The sequence below is a fragment of the Alligator mississippiensis genome, chromosome 15 (assembly GCF_030867095.1).
Source record: "Alligator mississippiensis isolate rAllMis1 chromosome 15, rAllMis1, whole genome shotgun sequence".
Lineage (NCBI taxonomy): Eukaryota > Metazoa > Chordata > Crocodylia > Alligatoridae > Alligator > Alligator mississippiensis.
In genome coordinates, this window is record NC_081838.1 from 28904407 (window position 1) to 28929637 (window position 25231).

At 54.0% G+C, this 25231-nt stretch overlaps 2 protein-coding genes across 2 annotated transcripts; one reads left to right on the forward strand and one right to left on the reverse strand.

The window, feature by feature from the left end:
- Positions 1-8527: 8527 nt before the first annotated feature.
- LOC109283976 (trypsin) lies at positions 8528-14051 on the reverse strand. The gene is made up of 5 exons (XM_019490864.2): positions 14048-14051; positions 11231-11384; positions 10776-11029; positions 9149-9285; positions 8528-8972 (listed from the first exon to the last, which is right to left on the reverse strand). The coding sequence occupies exons 1-5, from the start codon at positions 14049-14051 to the stop codon at positions 8820-8822; spliced, it is 702 nt and encodes a 233-aa protein (XP_019346409.1). The 3' UTR covers positions 8528-8819.
- LOC132243171 (trypsin-like) lies at positions 13229-24615 on the forward strand. Its single transcript, XM_006276758.4, has 6 exons — positions 13229-14203; positions 17025-17093; positions 17779-17932; positions 22007-22260; positions 23232-23368; positions 24253-24615. Exons 2-6 carry the CDS (start codon positions 17054-17056, stop codon positions 24403-24405), a joined length of 738 nt encoding a protein of 245 aa, XP_006276820.3. The 5' UTR covers positions 13229-14203; positions 17025-17053; the 3' UTR covers positions 24406-24615.
- Positions 24616-25231: the final 616 nt, after the last annotated feature.

The following is a 25231-nucleotide window of genomic DNA, read 5'->3' on the forward strand; positions in this document are numbered from 1 at the left end:
AAACGGAAGCATGGAAACACTGGCTGCCAAGATGGCCACCACAATGGCAGAGTCCTGTTTGGCCTTTCGTGGCCATAGCTCTTGGCTGAGCTCTGTAGTTTTTGCACCCCTCCAGTGAGTCTGGAGAAGAGATGCAGAAGGGGATACTGAGGGTGAAGAGGAGGAGGAATGTTCTGACTCCGTCACTGGAAGGGCTCAAGGAGAGGTTGGACAGTCACTGATTGGGGATGATCTAGGTGTAACAATGCCGGCCTACAAGCCTTTGGTTGCCCCGCCCCCTTTCTGCTACAGGTGTCGGGGTGGGGGGTGGTTAAGGCTCCCTCAGAGGCATTGGGTATTGGTTGCAGCCCAGGCTGGGGGTGGGGACTGGGCTGGGCCAATGTTGCTGCTTCTGTCCTATCAGGGACCCATACCAGGTAGTCCTGGGTGAATTGTTTAGGCAGCCACCCCTGCCTGGGGTTTTGATGGATGGTCCAACCCCAGGTAGACAAGTGTCTGGCTTCCTGATTGGCTGCTGGGAGTGCAGCTACCAATGAGTCTCATCTGTTGGCTGGCCTGGAGCTTGCTGCCCTGGTACTGACTCAGGTTGGCTTTGGTGAGATACTGCCTTGGTTCTGCTGGGTTGATCTCAGCTTCCTGAACTCTGACCCAGCCTTGAAACTGCCCATTTAGATCCAGTTGCTTGTTCCCTGATTTCCATTCCCAGACAGGGCCTATGGGTTTGTTCCTCCTCTTCTCGAGTGACTTACTAGGCCAGGCTGCCTACATCCCAGTCCCTTACAGAACCCATACACATCCCTCAACCTTCTACCATCTCTCTGTCTATCCACCCCCTATGCATCCCTTTCTTCCTCCAGTCACAGTCATCCATCCTTCTAGGCCTTCTTTCCTCCCATATCTGCTCCTTCATCCTCCCTTCACCACAAACCCATCCGTCTGTCCATTCCTCTGTACAGGTCTCTTCTTGCATCCTCTTGTCATTCACTGCCCCCTCTGCTTAACCCCCAAACTCCTCCCTCCGTTCCTCCCTATACACTCCACCCATCCATCCATCCCTATACACTCATAGTTTCATAGTGCTTGGGGTCAGAAGGGACCTAAACAGATCAACAAGTCTGGCCCCATGCCCCAGGCAGAAATGAGTGCTGGGGTCATAACACCCCAGCCAAATATCTATCCAGCCTCCTCTTGAAGACCCCCACGGTAGGAGAGAGCACCACCTCCCTTGGGAGCCCATTCCAGAGCCTGGCAGCCCTAACTGTAACGTAATGCCTCCTGATGTCCAGCCTGAACCTTCTCTAACAATTTGTGGCTGTTATTCCTAGTAACCCCGGGTGGTGCCCGGGGGAACAGCCTCCCTCAATTCCCACTGGTCCCCCTGGTGAGTTTGTAAATGGCCAACAGATCCCCTCTCAGCCTTCTCTTGTGGAGGCTGAATAGGTTCAGGCCCTTCAGCCTCTCTTCATAGAGCCTGACCCGCTGCCCCTTGACCATGAGAGTGGCCCTCCTCTGGACCCGCTCAATGCTGGCCACATCCCTCCTGGAGTGCGGCGCCCAGAACTAGATGCAGTACTCCAACTGCGGCCTGACTAACACTGCATAGTGGGGAAGGATCACGTCCTTGGACCTGCTTGTGATGCATCTATGGATGCATGACAAGGTCTGGTTAGTCTTGCTGGTGGCTCATGTTCATCCTGGAGTCAACAATGACTCCAAGATCCCTCTCTGGCACCATGTTGACAAGAAAGGCATTCCCCAGCCCATAGGTGTGTTGCTGGTTCCTTCTCCCTAGATTCAGCGCCTTGCACTTGTCTGCGTTGAACTCCATCCTATTCTTATCTGCCCACCCCTGTAACCTGTCTAGATCTAGCTGGCTTCTGTCCCTCCCCTTCAGCGTGTCCACCTAGCCCCACAACTTGGTGTCGTCAGTGAATTTGGACAGTGTGCTTTCCACACCCACATCCAGACCGCTGATAAAGATGTTGAACAGTACAGGCCCCAGGACCGAGCCTGGGGGGACCCCATTGCCCACATCCCTCCAGGTCAAAAATGACCCGTCCATCACCACTCTCTGGGTGTGACCATCAAGCCAATTTGCCACCCATCTGACTTTGTGGGCATCAATGCCACGGTCACCTAGTATTTTTAAGAGAATGTGGTGAGAAACAGTGTCAAAGGCCTTCTTAAAGTCCAGGAAGACTACATCCACCTCGACGCCCTTGTCCAGGGACTTTGTGACCTGATCATAAAAGGAAACCAGGTTAGTCAGGCAGGATCTGCCCTCAGTGAACCCATGTTGGTTGCCCCTGAGCATTACATCCCCTGCTGGGCCCTTGCAGATGTGCTCCTTGATAATTTTCTCAAAGGTCTTTGCAAGGACTGAGGTAAGGCTGACTGGCCTATAATTGCCAGGTCTTCCTTTCTCCCCTTTTTGTAAATGGGGACCACGTTAGCCCTTTTCCAGTCCTCTGGGACCTGGCCAGAGCCCCACAAGTGCTCATAGAGCCATGCCAGGGCCCCCGCTATGACCCCCACCAATTCCCTCAGCAACCTGGGGGGAAGAGCATCTGGACTTGATGATTTAAACACATCCAGCCCCTCCAAAAGTTTCCTAACTAGGTTGTCCCTGACCCTAGACATGGCGGTACCTCTCCTGGGTCCATTTGTAATCCTAGTGGGGGAGATGTCCCGGACCCTGTTCAGGAATACAGAGGCAAAGAATTAGTTGAAGAGATCAGCTTTTTCATTTGCTGCAATCACCAGATTGCCCAGTCTGTCCTGTAGGGGCCCCACATTACCTGGTGCCACCTTCTTACTCCCTATGTATTTGAAAAAGGACTTTTTGTTATCCCTAATTCTGGTTGCTACTCCATCCATCCTTCCATTGTCCCATCCTTCTAGCCCTTTTTCCCTCCCATATCTGCTTCTCCATCCCTCCCACACCACGAACCCTTCCATCTGCCCATCTCTCTGTACAGATCTCCTCACACATCCTTTCATCATTCATTGCCCCCTCTTCCTAACTCCCAAGTCCCTCCATCCTTGCCTCCCTCCATCCATCTGCTATCATTCCCCACTCCATCCATCTTCATACATACAATTTTCTCCACTCATCAATCCATACAGGCACTTCCAACCCTCCTTCCTCCATCCATATTCCTCTGTCCATCCATCCATCTACCCCTAGATAGTCACTTAAATGGAATAAACCTCCATTCCTATCTCTCTAGCCATTCCTACATATCCCTCCTCTATTCATTCATGCTTCCTCCCTATGTCTTCCATCCATCCTCTCTCTTTCACCCTGCTTTCTCATCAACTCTTTCACAGCCCCCTGAGGGGATTCAGACATACCATTTCCCCTACCTTCAGCAGCAGGGAGGATGTTTCTGCTCCTTGTCCCCAAGACTCTATGCATCACCCTGGTTTCAGTTCTGCCTTTCAGTCTGAAAGCTGAGGGTGTGGATCCTTTCCTCATGGGATGGAAACTTTTGCCATGGGGTGGATCTGGGTGGTCGAATCAAGGCAAAGAAATGTGCAGACACAGTTGGCATTGGGTGGAGCTGGCTGGTGTCACCATCCCTTGTATAAAGTGTCAGGCTGGTTCTCACATGACACTCAGTCCCTCCTTGAGTACTGGCTTCTGTTTTGATCCTGCTTGCATGACCCAGAAATGCTGCTCTAAATCTACCCCCAAAATTGTTGCTGCAGGGTGCCAAAACCTAGGGGCTGGCTGGAAAGCAGGAGTGAAATCCGGAACAGGGTGGGAAGATGTGGGTGATGTTTTCCCTCTGAGAAACAATCCATTCTCTTTTTCCCTCTTGTTTTTAAACATATTTTGTGGGGGAAGAAGTCCTATTTTTCCAGCCCCCTCCATTCCCATTTCCTGGGGAGAATTTTATTGCTTGATTTTTGTCTTGAAAACCCAAAGGAGAAAGAAACGTTCAGAAGAGGAGTATACAGAATGCCGACTGGTACCCACCAACTGCTGGCTTCTCTCCCTACTCTGTGAAGGGGAGTGGAGTCGGAGGGGTTAGAGTAGGGGGGAATGGGAGCCCAGATGCCTGGGTTCATCCTGGTTCTAGGAGGGGAGTGGGGCTGTGATAGAGCTGGGGAAGTAGAGGCTCTGATGCCTGGGCTCTGTCTCGGCTTTGGGAGGAGAGTAGGGCCTATTGGTTAGGGCAATGGGGGTAAGGGAGAGGCTGGGAGCCCAGATGCCTGGGTTCTTTCCCAGCTCTGGAACACAGCTGAGATCTGGTGGATTAAAGCAGTGGTCTCCTGGGTTCTACCCCCATACCTGTTGGGGGAATAGGGTCTGGTACCTTGAGACCCTTTGCTCAAAGCTAGAAGCCTGGACTCCTGGGCTCTTTCCCTCTCTTGCCCCTGCCCTGCAGAATCACTTTGCCTTCCTCCCTGCCCTTCTTGTTCCCACTCCACTTTTTATCTGGCCTCAGTTCTTGGGGGGGTGGGGTGGGGATATCTCAGGTAACACCTTCCAGGCTGTGTGGGGGTGATAGGATGGGAGAGGCATGACTTAGGGCATTGGCTCAGGATGTGGCCTTGGCAGTATCTCTTCCCTGCCTGAATTGACTGTTTTGGATTGGGTTGTCCAGGCATGTTCCCTCCCCTTTGACTTGGCAGCTGCACCCCAGCTCATTCCTTTAGGAACAAACCTCTGAGAACTGGCACATCGGAGCTCCTTAGACCAGACCCACTGGTGCCTTGTCTCTCCCAGGGGCTCAGAGTATGGTAGATCCTATTGAGGGTGGTGGGGGCATGTATTTATACAGGGCCTTTCCTCTCTGATCCACCCTCTCTGGGTACAGCTCCAAGCACCCAGAGGTCCATGGGACTGCTATTTCAGAGCCTTATTATCTCACTGAATACTCAGATGGATTTATCTGCCATGAATTTCTCCATGTTCACCTTCTCTGCCTGCTGGCCAGGAGGGGGAAGAAGTTCCTCTCATCTGCTCCCTGTGAGGAAGCTATGGTGAAAGATGGGGTATAGAAAACCCCTCTGGACTTTCTTTATCCCAGGGAATATTTTATAGACCTGTGTCCTTTCTCCCAGCAAGGTGGACTCTTCTTGAAGCTGAAAAGCTCTAGTCTCCTTGTTCTCTTCCATAGACCCCTCTCTATCCCTCTTATCAGCCTGGTTGCCCTTCTCTTGACCTTTCCTACCTCTATTACCTCCATTTAGGTGTGTGGGGTTGAAGTAGAATGAGACGCATGATTCCAGGTGTAGGCATGCCATGCATTTATGTAGTGCCATGATGAGATGTTCTCTTGGCTTTTTATTCTGTCAGCATCTCTCCTTCTGGCTCTGGACTTCCAGGAGAGTGGTTACTCCAGCCATAGACCATGCTGAAAGACTGGGAGGGGGGTATATAGGTTGAGCACTGTTGGTTTAACCTACAACCAAAGAATGGAAATAAAATCTCACAAGGACACATCCTTGGAAACCCAAGTGGGGCAGTAGGACATGGGGATGTGGTGGAATCTCCATCACCAGTGGGGTTTCCAGAAGAGGCTGGATGGGGAGTGGGGCCCATCTGGGATGGTTTATAAGCAGACTCCTGAATTTGGGCAGATGGTTGGATTTAATGGCCATTGAGGTCCCTTCCAATGCACTGGAACATGGTACCCAGAGAAATTATGGAGTCTCTATTCTTGGAGGTTTTGAAGACCCAGCTAGACAAAGCCTTGGCTTAGATGATGTAGCTGGGGCTGGTGCTGCTTGAAGCAGGGGGTTGGACTAGATGTGACCTCCTGAGGCCCCTTAAAACCCTCATGTTCTACAATTTATCCTAGAAAAGGGGGTTAGGAGTTTGGACACTTAGGTTATCCCCAGATCCAGCAGAACCAGTTGCTCTGGGACATGGTGGACTCTCCAGCACTGGTGGGTTTCCAAAACAGGATGCATGGAGTGGAGTCTAGGATGGTTTGTACACTGACTCCTGGGTCTGGAGATGTGGTTGGATTAGATGATCCTGGAAGTCCCTTCCAGTGCTCATTGTAGAACAGGGGATTGGGTTCCCAGATGCCTGGGTTCTCTCAGTTCCCAGCTGAATGGGGACATGGTAGAGTCTCCATTGCTGGTGGGTTTTGAGAAGAGGCTGGAGGGGAAAGAGCTCTTTGGGGTGCCTTATGGCCCACCATATGGGCTAGAAGATGTCATCATGACCCCTAAGGCCATTAACAAAAAGAGGTCAGCATTAATGCCTGAGGAGTGGAGAGATTAGCAGGAATCGAGGACATGGTCATGAGCCATGGAGTCAGTTGACCCCTCCTCTCCTGCCCCCTGGTTAATTTGGTCAGTGATTTGGTGGTTGAGTCTTGCTTTTTGTTCATTGCTTGGTTTGGTCACTTGGCTTTGGGGGGCCATATAGAATTTCTGTTGCTTCTTTTCTGGGGTTTGGGGTTTTCAGTGGCTTTTTTGGTGGTTTTTTGCTTATTTGTGGGCTTCTTGTAGAACTTTTATTAGGTGATTTTTTTAACATTATGAATTTTGTTGGTTATATGGGTTTTTTTTGCTTGGTTTTGGGGATACATCAGCAGTTTTTTTAATTGGTTGTTTCTTGGGATTTTTTGTGAGTTTTCTTTTGCATGTTGGTTTGTTGCTTATTGGTATAATTTATTTGGTCCTTGGGCAATGCTGGTTGTTTTTCTACAGGGTTGTATTGTTTTTGATTTTCTTGGTTTTTTTGGGGGGGGGTCTTGGGGAGCTTTTCTTGGGGTTTTTTTAGGGGTTTTCTGCTTTCATAGTTTCATAGTTAGTAGGGTCGGAAGGGACCCGAGCAGATCATCAAGTCTGACCCCCTGTCATTGCAGGAAAGAGCGCTGGGGTCAAATGACCCCGGCGAGGTGTTCATCCAGCCTCCTCTTAAAGACCCCCAGGGTAGGAGCCAGCACCACTTCTCTTGGAAGTTGGTTCCAGATCCTAGCCGCCCTGACAGTGAAGTAGCACCTCCTGATATCTAGTCTGAATCTATCCTCCGCCAGCTTGTGATCGTTATTTCTAGTCACTCCTGGTAGTGCTCGGGGGAGCAGGGACTCCCCCAATGCCTGCTGGTCCCCCCTGACTAGTTTGTAACAGGCCACTAGATCCCCCTCAGCCTTCTCTTGTGGAGGCTGAACAGGGTCAGGTCCCACAGCCTCTCCTTGTAGGGCCTGCCCTACTGCCCCCTGACTATGTGGGTGGCCCTCCTCTGGACCCGCATCAAGTTGTCCACATCCCTCCTGAAGTGTGGTGCCCAGAACTGGACGCAGTACTCCACCTGCGGCCTGACCAGTGCCGCACAGAGGGGGAGGATCACCTCCTTGGACCTGCTCGAGATGCATCTGTGGATGCATGACAAGGTGCGGTTGGCCTTCCTGACCGCGTCCCCACCCTGTCGACCTATGTTCATTCTGGAATCAATAATGACCCCAAGATCCTTTTCTGCCTCTGCGCTGATGAGAAGGGAGTTCCCCAGCCTTTAGGTGTGCTTCTGGTTCTTCCTCCCCAGGTGCAGCACCTTGCACTTGTCAGTGTTGAAACCCATCGTGTTCTCATCTGCCCACCCCTGTAACCTGTCTAGGTCTGATTGCAGCCTATTCCTCCCTTCTAGTGTGCCCACTTCTCCCCACATCTTAGTGTCATCTGTGAATTTGAATAGGGTGCTTTTTACCCCTTTGTCCAAGTCGCTGATGAAGATGTTGAACAGCATGGGTCCGAGGACTGAGCCCTGGGGGACCTCACTGCCCACATCCCTCCAAGTTGAAAATGACCTGTCCACCACCACTCTCTGGGTGCCGCCTTCCAGCCAAGTAGTGACCCATCTCACTGTGTAGGTGTCGATGGTACAGTCCCCTAGTTTTTTAATGAGAATGGGGTGGGAGACAGTGTCGAAGGCCTTCCTAAAGTCCAGAAAGACTATGTCCACTGCAACACCTGCGTCTAAGGATTTTGTGACCTGGTCATAGAAGGCCACCAGGTTGGTCTGACAGGACCTGCCTCTAATGAACCCATGTTGGTTGCCCCTAAGCATAACCTCCCCTGCCGGCCCCTTGCAGACATGCACCAGGATAATTCTCTCAAAAAGCTTATCCAGGATAGAGGTAAGACTGATTGGTCTATGGTTTCTTGGGTCCTCCTTCCTCCCCTTTTTGAAAATGTAAACCACATTGGCCCTTTTCCAGTCCTCTGGCACCACACCAGAGCACCACGAGTGCTCATAAAGGCATGCCAGGGTCCCTCAATGACCTCTGCTAATTCCCTCAGTGCTCTGGGGTGGAGATCGTCAGGACCTGCTGATTTAAATACATCCAGTCCCTCCAGAAATTCCCTGACTAGATCCTCACTGACCCTAGGCCTGGGTGCGCCTCCCCCGGGGCCTGAGGGGGTCCTGGCGGGCGGGCTGATCCAGTCCCTGCTCAGGAAAATGGAGGCAAAGAAATTGTTAAACTTTCTTTCTGTATGCTGTTTTATTGGTTTTGGGTTATCATTGTTTTCATCCTCCGGACAGAAAGATGAGGAGACCTGGGTGCTCTATCCATTTATTCATCAAGACAATGAGAGATTGAAAGGGTTATAGGAGTCAATCACCAGGATCCAGAGTGAAAATATATGTATGTATATATATTTTTATGGGACAAAAGGCAGTGTTGGATTCCCCCCCAGGCCCTGTGAGGGGCAGAGGGCTGTAGGTCAGGAGTGAGGAGCACTAGCATGGGTACTGGGGGCAGAGAATTTTTTGGATTTGGAGTGAGGGACACTGGCCTGAATACTGGAGGGCTGTGGGGCAGGAGTGGGTGGAACCAGCATGGACACGATTGCTAGTTCCTATTTATGATGTCCTGCATCCAGGACAGGTAGTTACACACCTGGGTGTAGACACCAGGTTCATTGGGCCGCCCACAGACTGGTGGGCCCCAGGACACAATGCCCTGAAGGACCCTGCCACACGTAAGGGGACCTCCGGAGTCGCCCTGTAGGGAGAAAGCATCCATGTCACAAAGAGGGTTCTCTCTCTGGCCCTCCATCCCATCCCTGAACCCACACCCCCATAGTGTGCCAGGGAGCAGAACCACCACCAGGGGTTGCTGGTGTGCAAGGCTGCTCCCTGTTGCCTTCTGTTGGTGGGTTCCAGCACTGCCCCCAGTACCTGGCAGCTATCAACACGGCGCCCTGGGATGCCGGCGCACATCATGTTGGGTGTGAACCATGCACCATATGCCTTACGGCAGAACTCATTGGAGAGGATCTGGAGCTGGGCACACTGTAGGATGTTGGGGTATGTAGCTGTGGGAAGAGAGGCAAAGCAGTTGGTTAGGGACCAGACAGAGCCTGGGGTTCACTCTAGATTGGCCTCCAGTGGGGGAGAGGGAGGCAGAGCCTTGGGAGATCCCAGTGGGGAGGGACTCTGGATGGTTCCAGGTCAGGATGATACTGGAGTGACTCCAGATTGGTGCCGGGTAGGGGTGATAGCAGAGTGATTCTAGATTGCCTCCAAGTAGATGTGATAATGCAAATGGACTCCTGATTAACCTGTGGCATGGATGATTCTGGATTGACTCCAGATTGGCACCAGGTATGGTGCAAATGGTGATAATGAAGTGACACTAGATAGATGCTGGCTCAAGGTTGGTAATTAGGAGTCACTCCAGTACTGCTGTTGTCCTGTGCTGATGGAGTGATTCCAGGTTGACGCCAACTACGGTATGATGTTGATACTGGAATGATTCCAGATCGGTCCCAGGGGGTGATAATACTGGAGTGACTCTGGATTGACACTGTGATGAAACATGTGATGGTGAAAATGGAGTGACTCCTGATTGGCCATTAGAAAGGATAATAATGGAGTGACTCTGGATTGTAATGGGGAGCAAGGACGATACTGCAGTGACTCCAGGTTGATGCCAGGTAAGGACAATACTGGAGTGACTTTGGCTTGGCACTAGGTAAAGCATGATGGTGAAAACAGAGTGTCTGTAGATTAACCCACAGTAAAGATAATGAAGTCACTCTAGATTGACACCAGGTGGGGGTGGGTAAAGCTAATAATGGAGCAACTCTGGATTGACAAGTGGGTAATGAAGATGATCAGGAGTCACTCCATTATTGCTCTTACTCTTTGTCAATGGAGTGATTCTGGGTTGACACCAGTAAAATGTGATAATCAAGATAGAGTGACTTCTGATTGATCCATGGTAAGGGCAATAATGGAGTAACTCTAGGTTGCAGTGGGGTGTAATGCCGATACTGAAGTGACTCCTAATTGACACGGGGTAAGAAATGATACTGGAGTAATGCAAGGATGATGCCAGGTGGGCCACAAGGGCAATACTAGCGTGACTCTGGATTGCTGTGGGTGTAATGGGGATAATCGCAATTCCATTATTGCTCATAGCCTGTATAAGCAGAGTAACTCTGATGCCAGGTTAAAATGATCTTGGAGTGACTCGGAAGAGATGCCAGGTAAGTGTGTAATGACCATACCAAAGTGATTCCTAATGGACATGGGGCAAGGAGATGCTGGTGTGACTCCAGATTGTTGCCCCATGTCAATGGAGTGCCTCCTGATCAATATTGGACATGGCTGAATCTTGAGTGACTCAGGATTGTGGCCATTCAAGCCTACCTGATGTCAATGAAGTGAGTCTGGATAGATATGGGGATAAGGGGGATAATCCAGAGTCAGTCTATTATTGCTTTGACCCCATGTCAATGGACTGACTCCAGACTGACACCATGCCAGGATTCAGCCTGTTCCCCTCTGACCCTGCTCTTACCTCCAGGGCTGTGTGTGGTGCCCCAGCCAGATACAAGGCAGGACTGCCCAGCACGGGGGCAGGCACGGGGCAGGGCCACGGGCTGTACACTTTTGGTCATGACCACTGGACGCTGAAGCCGCATCAGCATGATGTCATTGTTGTAGGTTTTGGGGTTGTAGTTGGGGTGGACAATCGTCTTGATGACCCTACGGCGCTGCTCCGTGCGGCTGGGGAGGCGCCGGTTGTGGACACCTAGGCGCACAAGCTGTGCCCTGGGATAGGGAGAGAGAGATGCATGGAGCACAGGGTGGCAGGGACACACCCACACATGAGTGTATATGCATGCATGCACGCACATGTGCACGCACAGAAACCAGGCGGTGTCCAGCATGCATGGACGCACACGCATGCATGCACCCCCCCCCCCCCGAGCAGGGCCGAACCCCTCTAGCAGGGGTGGCAGTGACACTCACGCCATCTTGCAGTGAGCAGCGGTCAGCACCCAGTGGCGGTTCAGGAGCACACCTCCGCAGAACGTGGAGCCCTGGAGGTAGGCCTGCCAGGGCTGGGAGTTGGGCTGGCACGGGTACCCCTCAATGACTTTGTCGCCTCCATCCTGGGCTGTGGCTACAATGTAGGGTGGGGAGCAGGTCAGCAGGGGGCCCTGTGAGCCGGGGGGGGCACGTGGAGGGAGAGGGGAGGCCTGGTATTGGGGGTTTTGGGGGAGCATTGTGGGGTCTGGGCTTGGCCATCAAGTCCCAGGTCTCAGAGTTGTGGGAGATGCCCGCCTCGGCCCCACTCCTCCATCCACATCCTTCTTGCCATCCCTCCATCCCCATAGACAGACATGCATCCCTCCATTTCTCCCTCCCTCCATCCATACATCCTTCCATCCACCCCATACATATTCTCTATACAACCAGCTGTCTCCATCCCTTCCTCTCTCCATACATACCCTTCTACCCCTTTAATGCATCTATCCATCCATCTGTTGTCATACATACCCCTCCACTCACCTACCCCATCCATCCATCCCTGTACACACCCCTTCATCCATCCACCCTCTCCCTTTATCCCCATTTACTCTATCCATCCCCTACACCTTATCCCTTCCTTCCCTCCTTCCTTCCATCCCTCCATCAATCTACCCTGTCCCCGGTACACTCCATCCATTCCCCATGCCACACAGAGCAAAGCTTGTCCCTTCCAGCAGGGAGCAGCAGGGACATACGGATGCAGAGAGCCCAGGTGTCCCGGACACAGACACGCTTTCCTTAGTACCTGCAGACGCTAGCAGCAGAGCAAGGCCCAGCAGCTTCATAGCAGTGGTGGATGAGGCAGATATGTGCTCTGGTAGGCAGATAGATAAAAAGGGTCCTGTTAGGGGATTGGCTCTGCTCTCAGCCACCCTGCTCTAGGGGGGACCCTTCCTATCTCTCCTTCACACACCCATCTGTCCTTCCTTCCCTTCCTCCCTCTCTCCATTGATTCTTTTCCCAATGCATATCCATCGATCCCTCCATCCACCTCTTCATCACTAACATCCATCCATCCAGTGTTCCCCTTATAACACCCCACATCCTTATGCATGCCTCCATTCTCCCACCCAATATACACCTCTACATCCATCCCTACACAAACCCTTCCTCCATTTCCTGCATGCACTATCCATTCATCCACCCAACCCCTTCTTTCGGTATGGCCTTCCTCATTCACTTCTGCCCTGACCTCAGATGACCTCTGCAAGTCCCTTCCAGCCCTGCTTCTCTATGACTATGACCTTGTACGCAGCCATCCACCCTCAAACATTTCCTCCCACCTGTCTCCCCCACCCCTCCCTCCCTTCACCATATCTGCTATGGATCCATCTTGACACTCAACCTTCCAGCCCCAATAGACCCCTTTCCTTCCATCCTTCTACACTGTCTTTCTCCATCTCTTCCTCCTTCACATTCAGATTTCCAAAGCACCTAAGAGACTTAGACACCCCAGTCCCTATACCTGAAACAGGAGGGATATGTTGGAGCTCCTGGAGGTTCACGCCAAGGTCATCAACCTGTGCCCATAACCTGGTATCTGGCTGGCTTTTAAGATATGAGCCTGAGCGGGTGACGACTTCCTTCCTGGTCTCATCCAATGGTTTGGGGGAACATGGGTAAGTCATAGCAAAGGAATGTGAGCATGACCACTTCTGGGTGGAGCCCGATAAAGGGTTGGCTGGGAAGGGGTGGAGAGGAAGAGGTTGGTGAGTGGGATTGGTGTGGGTGACTGAGGACAGAGCTTAGGTCATGTAGGGGGCACAGATCAGGTGATTAAAGTATGGGTTGGGGGCAGTGTTAGGGGTGTGTATATGCAAGTTCATAGGGTCACACACGGGTTGTGTAGGGGTGGGTGTGAGGGACACCATTACAGCTGTAGGTATCTTGCTAGGATGGGGAGGGAGTGGGGCGGAGAGGGGTAGGAACCTGGACACGTGGTTCTATGCAAGATCTGGGAGAAGAGTGAGATCCAGTGAGTTTGAGGGAGCTGGGAGCCCAGACACCTGGGTGCTCTTCCCATTCTGGGAGGGTACTGGGGTCTAGTGGGTTACAGCCTGGATACCTGCTTTGGGACAGACTGGGGTCTGGTGGGTTACAGGAGGGTGCAGGTTTGGAACCTGGATGCCTGGATTCCTTGCTGTGCTTGGAAGCTGTTTATCATCATCTCCACTCATGAGTCACTGTTCTTTCTGGCACCTGCACGTTCCCTCCCATCTTGTGTCTTGTGTCCCGGCTTAGGCAGAGAGCCAAGTGCCTTCCCGGCTGCACATGGCCCTAGGATGCTGACACAGTAGGAGGAGCATGTGGGCGATGAGCCAGCCTGAAGCTCTGCAGGGTGTTGTCTCGCGTCTTGTCCCCAGGGATTATCTAGGAGCGAGGCCTCCTCTCCTGCCAGCGTTCCCCTTCGGGGTTCTTGGCTCTGCCCTGCAGGCTTCCTTTGCCCCTTCCCCCACACCAGAGTGACTCTAACGACCTCCCCTCTCCCACCCTGGGTGGTCTTAATGGAACCCCTGCCTTCTACCCCAGGAGGAATCTTAATGTCCCAAGTTCCTGCCCCTGGGTGACCTTAGCTCTGCCCTTCTAGCAGAAGTAAGGCCTCTGTCCTTCTTACCCACACAGCCATAACTCTGCCCTTGCTCACCCGTGTCAACACCACTTGCACATCTCTGCCCTCCGCCCACTCCTGGCTAACCCTTTATCCAGCTCCACCCAGACCCAATTACATTCACACATTTCTTTGCCCTGACTTACCCATGATTCTCCAGGCCACTGGGTGAGGCAGAGAAGGGACGCTGCCACTCTCTTGGGCTTTGGATCTTAAGAGTCGATGAGATGTTGGGAGATGGGCATGAGCTGATGACCTTGGTGTGAACCTCCAGGAGCTCAGACCAATCCCTCCTGTTATAGGTATGGAGGCTGGGGTGTCTAAACCACTTGGGTGCTATAGAAATCTGAATGAGAGGGAGAGAGAGGTGAAGGAAAGCAGTGTGTGGGTTTGAATGGATGGATGCAATGAGTGATTGGAGGTGGAAGAATGCTGATGTGGTTGGAGTGCCTGTCTAAGAAGAGATGCATAAATGAATGGGTGGCCAGATGGATAGATAGCCCAGGCTCTGAATAAAGGCTGGAGAAGTTATCTGATGGTGGATGGGCATATACAAGGTTGAGTTGGAAGAGGTGAAGGAGGAAAAATGCATGGAGAGGGAAGAGGTGGATGGATGAAGGGTAAGTGCATGGGGAGGAAGTTTAGAAAGTGAAGGGAGCAGAGTTGTTTGAGGAAGTCAAGGGAAAGTTGGATAACAGAGAGATGAATGGAGGGAGAGTACATACAGAAGAATGCATGGTGATTGTATGGAGAGAGAGAGCTTGAGAGTGCATCAGGGGGATGGATGGGTGGGTACAGGGATGGGTGGGTGTTTACAGTGAGGGATGGATGGAGGGGATGTGTGTGTGGGGGGGAATGGAGGAATGATTGGCTGGAGGGGTGTGCCCAGGGATTCTTACTTTTGCTTGAAGCTTGAAAAGAAAAACAAACCGTGTCCACCTAGTGAACAAAGTAGACTGGTTTAAGGAGGTGGTGGCCACAGATCCTGCTCTTCCAAATGCACCTCAGACCCACCCCTGGATGAACCAGAATGAGTCTGATGAAATCCCTCCCAGGAGGAGCCAGGTGATGAAACCCTGGGGCCACTGGCAAGAACCTTTCCAAGTCCTGGGTGTAGGACACAGGCCTGGAGGGCTGGAGTGGTGCTGGCACAGTGCCTGCCCCTACAGAGAAGGACTTGGGCTTTACAACCTGGGTGACTGGACTTGAATACTCAGATGCCCTTGGGAATCATCTTTGAATGAGTTCCTGTGTGTGGGAGAAGCACGAAGAAGCCAGCAAGGATTTGAGACCTGACCTTGCCCTGAACTTGGTTTCTTTTGTCCACCATGTGTCTCGCTAGGTGGACAAGGCAAGGTAGAACCTAGACATGGACTTCATGGAGGCTTAGTGTGTGATGGTCTCATGAGTGGGGTGGAGAAACCAGGGCTGGGTGATATGTACCTGATGGGTACAGGACAATTGCCATCAGAGAGGAACCATATGCAGAAGGATATCGCAGTGATAGGTGGCCTTGGAGGGGTCTCCACTGAGGTCTTTTCTGAATCTGGTGCTAAAGGGCATGTTTATTAATGACTGGAGGTGCTTCATTCGCTCTGGTTGACAATGGAGACGCCTCCCCCAGTTTGGGGCTCTGCATTGCAAGAAAGAGGTGAAGAGATTGGAAAGAGCCCAATGGGGAGTGACCAAAGCAATTGGACATCTGGGAAACAGGAGGACAAGCTGGAAGAACTGGGATGATGGAGTCTGGAGAAAGGAAGGCTGGGGGGTGCAAGGGAGGAGCTTTTCATCCTAGTTTTCCAATCCCCAAGGAGGTGTTCTATGAAGGATGGAAATGGACCACAGAGTATGGAAAAAGGAGCAATGGGCTGACATTACAGCAGTGGGAAACTGAGGCTGGAGATGATGGACTTTCTGGCTCTCAGGGTGGTTCAGTACAGGGACAAGCTGCCAAGAGAAGGGTGGAGTCTCTACCCTTGGAGCAGGTTGGACAGCTTGACTGACTTGCTCTAGGTAGGATTAACCCTGTCTGAGCCAAGGGGTTGGACTAGATTTGACCTTGTGAGGACCCACCCAGCCTGGCTTTCCCATGATTCCCTTATCTGGGTTGCAAGTGACACCAAACTTGCAGAGACAAGGGGAGATGGGAGTAGACCAGAGAAGGGCCTCAAAGGATTGGAGAGGTGGGCTGGAGAGACAGAGTGGAGAAAACTCACCCACCCCAGAGTGGGTGAGGACCAGGAGAGCAAGAGAATCAATGGGGGAGGGCCTGGGGGATTCTGGGCAGTCACAACCTCCATGTGAGCCAGCATTGGATGCAAGCACCCATCAGACACTGGATCCAAAGACTCTGGAGACATCTTCTAACCCAAGGATGCTAGAAGCAAAGGTCATTTGGGGCTGCACTGAGTCTGGTCCATGAGATCTGGTTAGGGATGTTACCACTCAACTCAGCACCAGAGAGCTCTGCTGGGGGGTTGATGGACTTGTCTGGGCTCTGGATTTCAAGGAGGAACTGGAGAAGACCCAGAAGCAGATGATGAGGAAGATCCTGGGAGGTGGAATGGCTGGGCTTGGAGAAGAGGAGGGGACAGGATGTGGATCCCAGGTACCAGATACGCAGCCATGCAGGTGAAGGAAAACCACTGTCCCTTCATGCCTGCCATAAGGGGCAAGACATGGCATCATGGACCAGATTTTCTGAACATCTGATGGAGCTAGAGTCTCTGTAGGGTAACTTCCAAGCCTAGGGTTTGATGGATGGATAGATGGAGTGTTTTTATGGGAATGGGTGGGTGGGAGATATATGGGTAAGTGGATGTGGAGGTGTGTGGATGGATGGGTGGATGGATGGATGGACGGAAGTGTTTGTACGGGTGTTTAGATAGATGGGAGGTGTTTAGATGGGTGGGTGCATGGATGGATGGAGAAGTGTGTGTAGGGGTGGGTGGGAGGTTGGTTTCATGGGGGTGGTAGCTGGGGAAGGAAGGAGGAGCAGGTTGCTGGTTGGCTGTGGGGGCTGGAGGCCTCAGGGCTGCATGGGGGGAGAGGTCTTGCCCCCATACCTAGGGGGCTAATTGCACACTAATGAGACCCTTTTTGACCCTCTCTTCCACTCCCAAGAGCAAGGCATCTGTACCTGTGCTGGTGCCATGGAGCTGCTGGGCCTCATCCTGCTGCTGGCATCTGCAGGTACTAGGGCATATGTTTGTGTCTCTCCCAGCTTCTGAGGTGCCCTCCTCTGTGAGCGGTTTTTTTGTATGAGTTGTTTGGTAAGGGAAATACTCTGGTCATATGGGATGGATGGATGGATGGGGAGGGGATGTAGGGGTGGGTGGGTTGATTGAATTGATGGAAGGGTGGAGGGGATGGGTTGATGGAGGGGTGTAGAGGACAGAAGGACAGGTAGATGATTGGAAGGGTGTAGGGGATGGATGAATGTAGGCCATGTAAGGGGTGGGTGGGTGGGAGGATGGATGGATGCATGGACAGACATAGGCCATGGGACAGAGGGGTGGAAGGGATGGATGAATGGACGGATGTATGCTTTGCAGGGGAGGGGTGGGTGGTTCGATGGATAGGTGGATGAAGGGGTGTAGAGGATGGATGAATGGATGGATGGGCCTAGAGGATGGATGGAAGGATAGATCGAGGGGGAAGGGGAAAGCAACCTCCCATGACTTCAGGAGATGGCACTTCATGGCATAGCCCAACACTACAATTTTTACTGGAGCTGCCAGTACACCTGCTTGTGCTCCAAGGGCTCCCCTCCTGGGGCCACAGGGGGGTGTGTATGGAAGCGGGGGGATGGATGGGGGCACCACCCCTATCCTGCACTAACCTGCCCTGCCTCACCCCCTTCCACCATTTGTTGCAGCCGCATATCAGGACAGTGTAGACCGGATCATCAATGGGTACCCCTGCGTCCTCAACTCCCGGCCCTGGCAGGCCTATGTCACTGGCATTGTGAGCTGTGGCGGGACCCTGGTGAGCCCGTCCTGGGTGCTGACGGCTGCACACTGCAATGTGGGGTGAGCTGGGGATTGTGGGAAGGGAAGAGGGAGGGGCCAGGATCAGGGCCTCCGGTCTAGTTCAGGGATGGACATACATATGTGTGTGAATGCGTGTGTGTGTGTGTGTGTGTGTGTGTGTGTGTGTATGTATCCCAAGGATCTGGGTTCTGTGAGTGGGTGTGTCCTGAATGCCTGGGTTGTGTGTGTGTGTGTGTGTGTGTGTGTGTGTGTGTGTGTGTGAGCCACCTAGGTTTAGTGTGTGTAAGGCACTTGGGTTTTGCATGTGTGTGTGTGTGGCAGGTGCCTAGGTTGTGTGTGTGTATATGCATGCATATCAGGTGCCTGGTTTGTGTGAGTGTCAGGTGCTTGGGTTCTGTGTGTGTGTGTGTGTGTGTGTGTGTGTGTGTGTGTGTGTGAGTGTGAGTATGGGTGTGTCAAGCACCTGAGTTCTGTTTGTGTGCATGTCAGGCACCTGGTTTGTATATGTTGGGCTCCTGCATTGTGTGTTGGGTGCCGGCGGGGAGGGGGGTTGGATGCCGGCGGGTGTGTGCGTGCGTGTGTGTTGGGCACCTGGGGTGGGTGGGTGGTTATGTGTGTTGGGCACCAGGGGGTGGGTGTCTCTGTGTGTGTGTTGGGCACCTGTGTGTGTGTGGGGGGGGGGCGCCGTATGTGTGTGTGTGTGTGTGTTGGACACCTGGGTGTCTGTGTGTGTGTGTGTGTGTGTGTGTGTGTGTGTTGGGCACCTGGGCTGTGTGTGTGTGTGTGGGGGCCGCTGTGTGTGTGTGTGTGTGTGTGTGTGTGTTGGGCACCTTGGGGTGTGTGTGTGTGTGTCCGTGCGCTGGGCACCTGTGTGTGTTGGGCACCTGGGAGGGGTGTGGGGGGGTGCCGTGTGTGTGTGTCTGTGTGTGTGTGTGGGGGGGCACCTAGGTGTCTGTGTGTGTGTGTGTATTGGTCACCTGGGGTGTGTGTGTGTGTGCATGTGTGCGTTGGGCACCTGTGTGTGTGTGTGTGTGTGTGTGTGTGTGTGTGTGGGCACCTGGGTGTGTCTGTGTCTGTGTGTGTTGGGTGCCTGGAGGGGTCTGTGTGTGTGTGTGTGCGGGGGCACCTGGGGTGTGTGTGGGGCACCAGAGGTGTGTTGTGTGTGTGTGTGTGTGTGTGTGTGTGTGTGTGTGTGTGTTGGCCGTCGGGGGTGTGTGTGGGTTGGGTGCCTGGGTGTCTGTGTGTGTCTTGGGCATCTGGGGTGGGTGTGTGTTGTGTGTGGGGGCCGGGTGTGTGTGTGCGTGTGTGGGGGGGGGCGCCAGGGTTGTGTGTGTGGGGGCACCGGGGGTGTGCGTGTGTATGTTGGGCACCTGGGTGTGTGTGTGTGTGTGTGTGTGTCTGTGGGTGTGTGTTAGGTACCTGGGTGTCTGTGGGGGTGTGTGTGTGTGGGGGGGGGCTCTGGGGGTGTGCGTGTGTGTGTGTTGGGCACCTGGGGGTGCGTGTGTGTGTGTGTGGGTGTGTGTTAGGCACCTGGGTGTCTGTGGGTGTGTGTTGGGCACCTGGGGTTTGTGTGTGTGTGTGTGTGTGTGTGTGTGTGTGGCTCTGGGTGTGTGTGTGTTGGGCACCTGTGTGTGTGTGTGTGTGTGTTGGGCATCTGGGGTGGGTGTGCTTTGTTTGTGGAGTGCCAGGGGTGTGTGTGTGTGGGACGCCAGGGGTGTGTGCGTGTGTGGGGGGGTGCCAGGGGTGTGTGCATGTGTGTGTGGGGGGGGCGCCGGGGGTGTGTGGGGGCGTGTGGGGGGCACCTGGGGTGTGTGGGGGGGGTGTTGGGCACCTGTATGTGTGTGTGTTGGGCATCTGGGGTGAGTGTCCATTGTGTGGGGTGCCAGGGGTGTGTGTGTGTCGGGTGCCAGGGGTGTGTGCGTGTGTGTGTGGGGGGCACCAGGGGTGTGTGTGTGGGGGGGGCACCGGGGGTGTGAGCATGTGTGTGTGCGTGGGGTGCCGGGGGTGTGTGCATGTGTGTGTGGGGGGTGCCAGGGGTGTGCACGCGCATGTGTGGGGAACCATGTGTGTGTGTTGGGCACATGGGTGTGTGTGTGTGTGTGTGTGTGGTGCACCTGGGGTGTGTGGGGGTGTGTGTGTTGGGCACCTGTGTGTGTGTGTTGGGCATCTGGGGTGAGTGTGCATTGTGTGTCGGGCGCCAGGGGTGTGTGTGTGTGTGTGTGGGGCGCCGGGGGTGTGTGTGTGGGGGGGCACTGGGGGTATGCGCATGTGTGTGTGCGTGGGGTGCCGGGGGTGTGCGCGTGTGTGTGTGGGGTGTGCCAGGGGTGTGCGTGCATGTGTGTAGGGCACCGTGTGTGTGTGTGTGTTGGGGCCCGGGTGTGTGTGTGTGTGTGTTGGGGGCCTGGGGGTGTGTGTGTGTGGTTGGCACCCGGGGGTGTGTGTGTGTGTGTGTGTGTGTCTGTGTGTTGGGGGCCTGGGTGCCTGTGCCTGTGTGTGTTGGGTGCCTGTGCCTGTGTGTGTTGGGTGCCTGGGTGTGTGTGTGTGTGTGTGTGTGTTGAGCACCTAGGGGGGGTGTTGGGTGCCTGGATGTGCGTGCGTGCGTGTGTGCGTGTGTGTTGGGTGCCTGGTTGTGTGTGTGTGTGTTGGGCGCTTGGGGGTCTGTGTGTTGGGCGCCTGGGTCTGTGTGTGTGTGTGTGTGTGTTGGGTGCCTGTGTGTGTGTGTGTGTGTGTGTGTTGGGTGCCTGGGGGGGGTGTTGGGCGCCTGGGTGTGTGTGTGTGTGTTGGGTGCCTCTGTGTGTGTGTGTGTGTGTTGGGCGCCTGGTTCTGTGTGTGTTGGGCGCCTGGGGGTGTGTGTGTGTGGGGGGGGGGTTGGGTGCCTGGGTGTGTGTTGGGCGCCTGGGTGTGTGTGTCTGTGTGTGTTGGGCGCCTAGGGGTGTGTGTGTGTGTGTGTGTGTGTGTGTGTGTTGGGGGCCTGGGGGGGTGTGTTGGGTGCCGTGTGTGTGGGTGTGTGTGTGTTGGGTGCTTGGGTGTGTGTGTGTTGGGCGCCTGGGGGGTGTGTGTTGGGCGCCCGTGTGTGTGTGTGTGTTGGGCGCCTGGGGGGGCGTGTGTGTGTGTGTGTTGGGCGCCTGGGGGGGGTGTTTGGGGCCTGGGGGTGTGTGTTGGGTGCCGTGTGTGTGTGTATGTGTGTTGGGTGCTTGTGTGTGTGTGTGTTGGGCACCTGGGGGTTGTGTGTTGGGCGTGCGCGTGTGTGTGTGTGTGTGTTGGGTGCCTGGTTCTGTGTGTGTTGGGCACCTGGGGGGGGGTGTGTTGGGTGCCTGTGTGTGTTTGTGTGTGTTGGGCGCCTGTGTGTGTGTCTGTGTGTGTGTTGGGCACCTGTGTCAGTGTGTGTTGGGCATCTGGGTGTGTGTGTGGGTTGGGTGCCTGGGTTGGGTGCCTGGGTGTGTGTGTGTGTGTATGTGTGTGTGTTGGGCGCCTGGGTGTGTGTGTGTGTGTGTGTGTGTGTGTGTGTGTGTGGGTTGGGCGCCTGGGTGTGTGTGTGTGGGTTGGGTGCCTGGGGGTGTGTGTTGGGCGCCGTGTGTGTGTGTGTCGGGTGCTAGGTGCCTGGGTGCTTGTGTGTGTGTGTGTTGGGCGCCTGGGGGGGTGTTAGGTGCCGGGGGGGGGGTGTTGGGTGCCTGGGGGTTGTATGTGTGTGTGTTGGGCGCTTGGGGGTGTGGGTGTGTGTGTTCGGCGCCGTGTGTGTGCGTGTGTGTGTGTGTGTCGGGTGCTAGGTGCCTGGGTGTGTGTGTGTGTTGGGTGCCTGTGTGTGTGTGTGTGTGTGTGTGTGTGTGTTGGGTGCTTGTGTGTGTGTGTTGGGCGCCTGGGGGGTGTTAGGTGCCGGGGGGGGGTGTTGGGTGTGTGGGTGTGTGTGTTGGGCGCCTGGGTGTGTGTGTGTGTGTGTTGGGCGCCTGGGGGGTGTTAGGTGCCGGGGGGGGTGTTGGGCTCCTGGGTGTGTGGGTGTGTGTTGGGCGCCTGGGTGTGTGGGTGTGTGTGTGTGTGTTGGGCGCCTGGGGGGGTGCGTGCGCATTGTGTCCGTGTGTGACCCATGCTGCCCGGTTGCATCTCTCCCATGCCCAGGGAGCTGACCGTGGTCCTGGGGAAGTACAGGCTGCGGCAGGCGGGGGCCATGGAGCAGAAGTTCAACGTGACCCGCGTGGTCCCCCACCCCTGCTACAACAAGAAGACCCTGGACAATGACATCATGTTGCTGCAGCTGTCAGGCCCTGTGGCCCGCAGCAAGAGTGTGTGGCCCGTGACCCTGCCCCGGAGCTGCCCGAACCCTGGGGAGTCCTGCATCGTGTCTGGCTGGGGCACCACACGCAGCCCTGGAGGTAGGGGCAGTGTGGGGGAGGGGGAAGGGGGAGCCCTGGGGACCAGTGAGGCCTACACCCCAGCTCCTTGGAGCCCAGGGTGTCAATACAGAGTCACTGGTGTCGATCTAGAATCACTCCAGTATTGCCTTGATTTGTGCCAATTTGGACTCACTCCAGTATACACTTATTTGAAGTTAATCTGGAGCCACTCCAGTTTCATCCTGACCCTGTGTCTATTTGGATTCACTCCAGTATTATCCTTACACCTCAGCTGGTGTCAATCCAAAGTTATTCCAGTATCACCCTGACCTGTGTCAATTTGGACTCACTCCAGTATTATCCTTCCATCTTTTCTGATATTAATCTGGAGTCGGTCCATTTGCATTTGTACCCCACATCAATCTTGAGTCACTCTGATATCCCCATTGCACCTTACCCAAGGTCAGTTTGGAGTTACTTTGTTATGAGCTGTACACCAGATCGATCTAAATTCACTTGACTTTCCTGTTCACACCTTACCTGGTGTCAATCTAGAGTCACTGCAGTATCATCCTTGTACTTCATCTGGTATCAATCTGGAGTAAACCCATTATGATCCATACCCACATGTCAATTGGGAGTTGCTCCAATATCACCATTATACTGCTATCAATCTGTAATTACTCCAGATTGATCTTGGGTAAGGGGTTATGGTGATATCAGAGTGACTCCAAATTGACATCAAATGATGCAAAAGGATAATGCTGAAGTCACTGCATTATCACCATTAAAGCTATCTATCTGGAGTCACTCCATTATCAGCCATACCCCATGTCAGTCCAGAGTCACTCCAATATCATCATGAAAGTTGCCCAGTATCAATCTGGAGTCACTCCAGCATCATCTTGACTGTGATGTTCATGAAGACTTGCTCCATTGGAGGGTTTCTGGGGTTGGCCCCACCCCTCCCCACCTTGGCCCCACCTCCACTGTCTTCCTCTGCCCCACAGTCAGGTTTCCCACGGTCCTGCACTGTGCCGAGATCCAGATCCTGCCTAACAGGAGCTGTCACGAGTCCTACCCCCAGCTCTTCACTAGCAACATGATCTGTGCCGGCATGCCGGGACGTCGCATTGACTCCTGCCAGGTACTGGGGACAGTGCCAGGGCCCTCCACAAGGGGGGCGATGCACGGGGAGTGGAGCAATAGATCTCTACCAGCCAATGCCCCTAGGTGGTGGGGCACTTCTCCCTGGCATGGTGGGAAATGGGCAGTTGGTCTCTGCCCTTAGAAGATGAAGCAGGGCAAGGGGGAGCCTGATGATGCTTGAAGGCATTTTGGGAACCCAGGGAAGGTTGTGGAGATCATCCCACCCACAAGCAGGTCCTCCAAAAGGTCTGTTTTAATAGCAAGTAGAAGGATGAGATAAATGATTGGAGGGAACAGAGAGGGCATGAGCAGTGGGGGATATGGTGTGTATTGGCATAAAGGCATTGCGGTCTGTGGGCATGGGGGTCACCTTGGCTTCCCTACGTCCTGAAGAGCCCCTATTGGGTGGTTTGATGGCTGGATGGGAGAAAGGGTGTGTATGGGGTGGATGGATGAGTGGGGCAGTATGCATGGGGACGGATGAATGGGTGGGGAGGTGGGCGGAGGGATATGTATGGGGATGGCTGGAGGGAGGGGTGGATGGCTGGATGGAATGAGGGGCATGTAGGGGGATGAATGGCTGGACAGAGGAAGGGGTGCACGTATGGGGATGGATGAAGGATGGGCATGGGGGTGCACGTGGGGATGGCCGGCTGGATAGAAGTGTCTAGCTGGGCGAGGAGTTTCAACAGGGCTGGATGGAGGGGTATCCATGGGGATGGATGGGTGGATAAATGGAGGTGGGGGGCTGAGGGGTGTCCAAGGCGATGGATGGAGGGATGTGTATGAGGATGGATGGATGGGTATCTACGGGCATGGATGGATGGAAGAAAGGAGGGAGAGAGGTGCCTCCTTGTGACACTGACACCAGTCTCTTCACAGGGTGACTCAGGAGGCCCCCTCACATGTGACGACGTCCTTCAGGGCATCGTATCCTGGGGCCCGATGGTGTGCGGGCAGCCCCAACACCCCGGGGTCTACACCCGGGTCTGCAATTACATACCCTGGATCCGGAGCATCATTGGGAATAACTAGCATTGAATCCACAACTCCCTTGCCTCCGCTGCCCTGACGGTGCCCCTCACGCCTGACTGCAGCCCCCTCACCTTGGTTTCCTCCTGACCTGCAGACCTCTACCCCACCCCCCACTTCCCACCAAAAGCTTCCTGCCTCTGAGATCCAGTCCTTTCTTGCTGAATCCCTTCGATCTCTCATTGCCTTGGGAATAAAAGGTTAGATCACCCAGTTTGTCTCCTCTCCATCTCTCCCAGCAACCACCAGAGGGGTTTGGTAGCCACTGGGTCAGCCTACACACAGGGGAGTTAATCCAGATTAACTCCATGGCCACACAGAGGGGTACGATCCTGATTAACTTTGTGGCCAGATGGAGTGAATCTGGATTACCTCAAAGGACACCAGGGGTGTGTGCATGTTGGGGGGAGATAATCCAGATTAATTCCATGACCATAGCAAATGGGGTCAATTTTCATGAGAACACCAATTGGAACCCATTTCACTTCAGCTTTATTTGGTTTGGAAGCTGATTAGGCTGGACCTGGGCAGGCCCTTTGTTAATCTGGGTTAGCAATGTTCACATGGAGAGGTAATTTCTGTTAGTGGCTTGGAGGGGGACTCCATGTTGCAGTGGGTGAAGTGGGGGGTGGTTAATGCTTCCATGCCAGGACTGTTGGGGGTGGGGGGGTATTGGAGACCTTGGCGGTGAGCAAGAGGCAGGGCGAGGGGGGCTAGTTTGATTGGGGAGGGACTGGTTTATCTGGGCACTTCCCAGCTGGGAAAGGGAATGCCAGGAACTGTGGGGTTGAGAGTTAGAGGCACCGCAGGGCTGGAGGGGCCGGGGGCT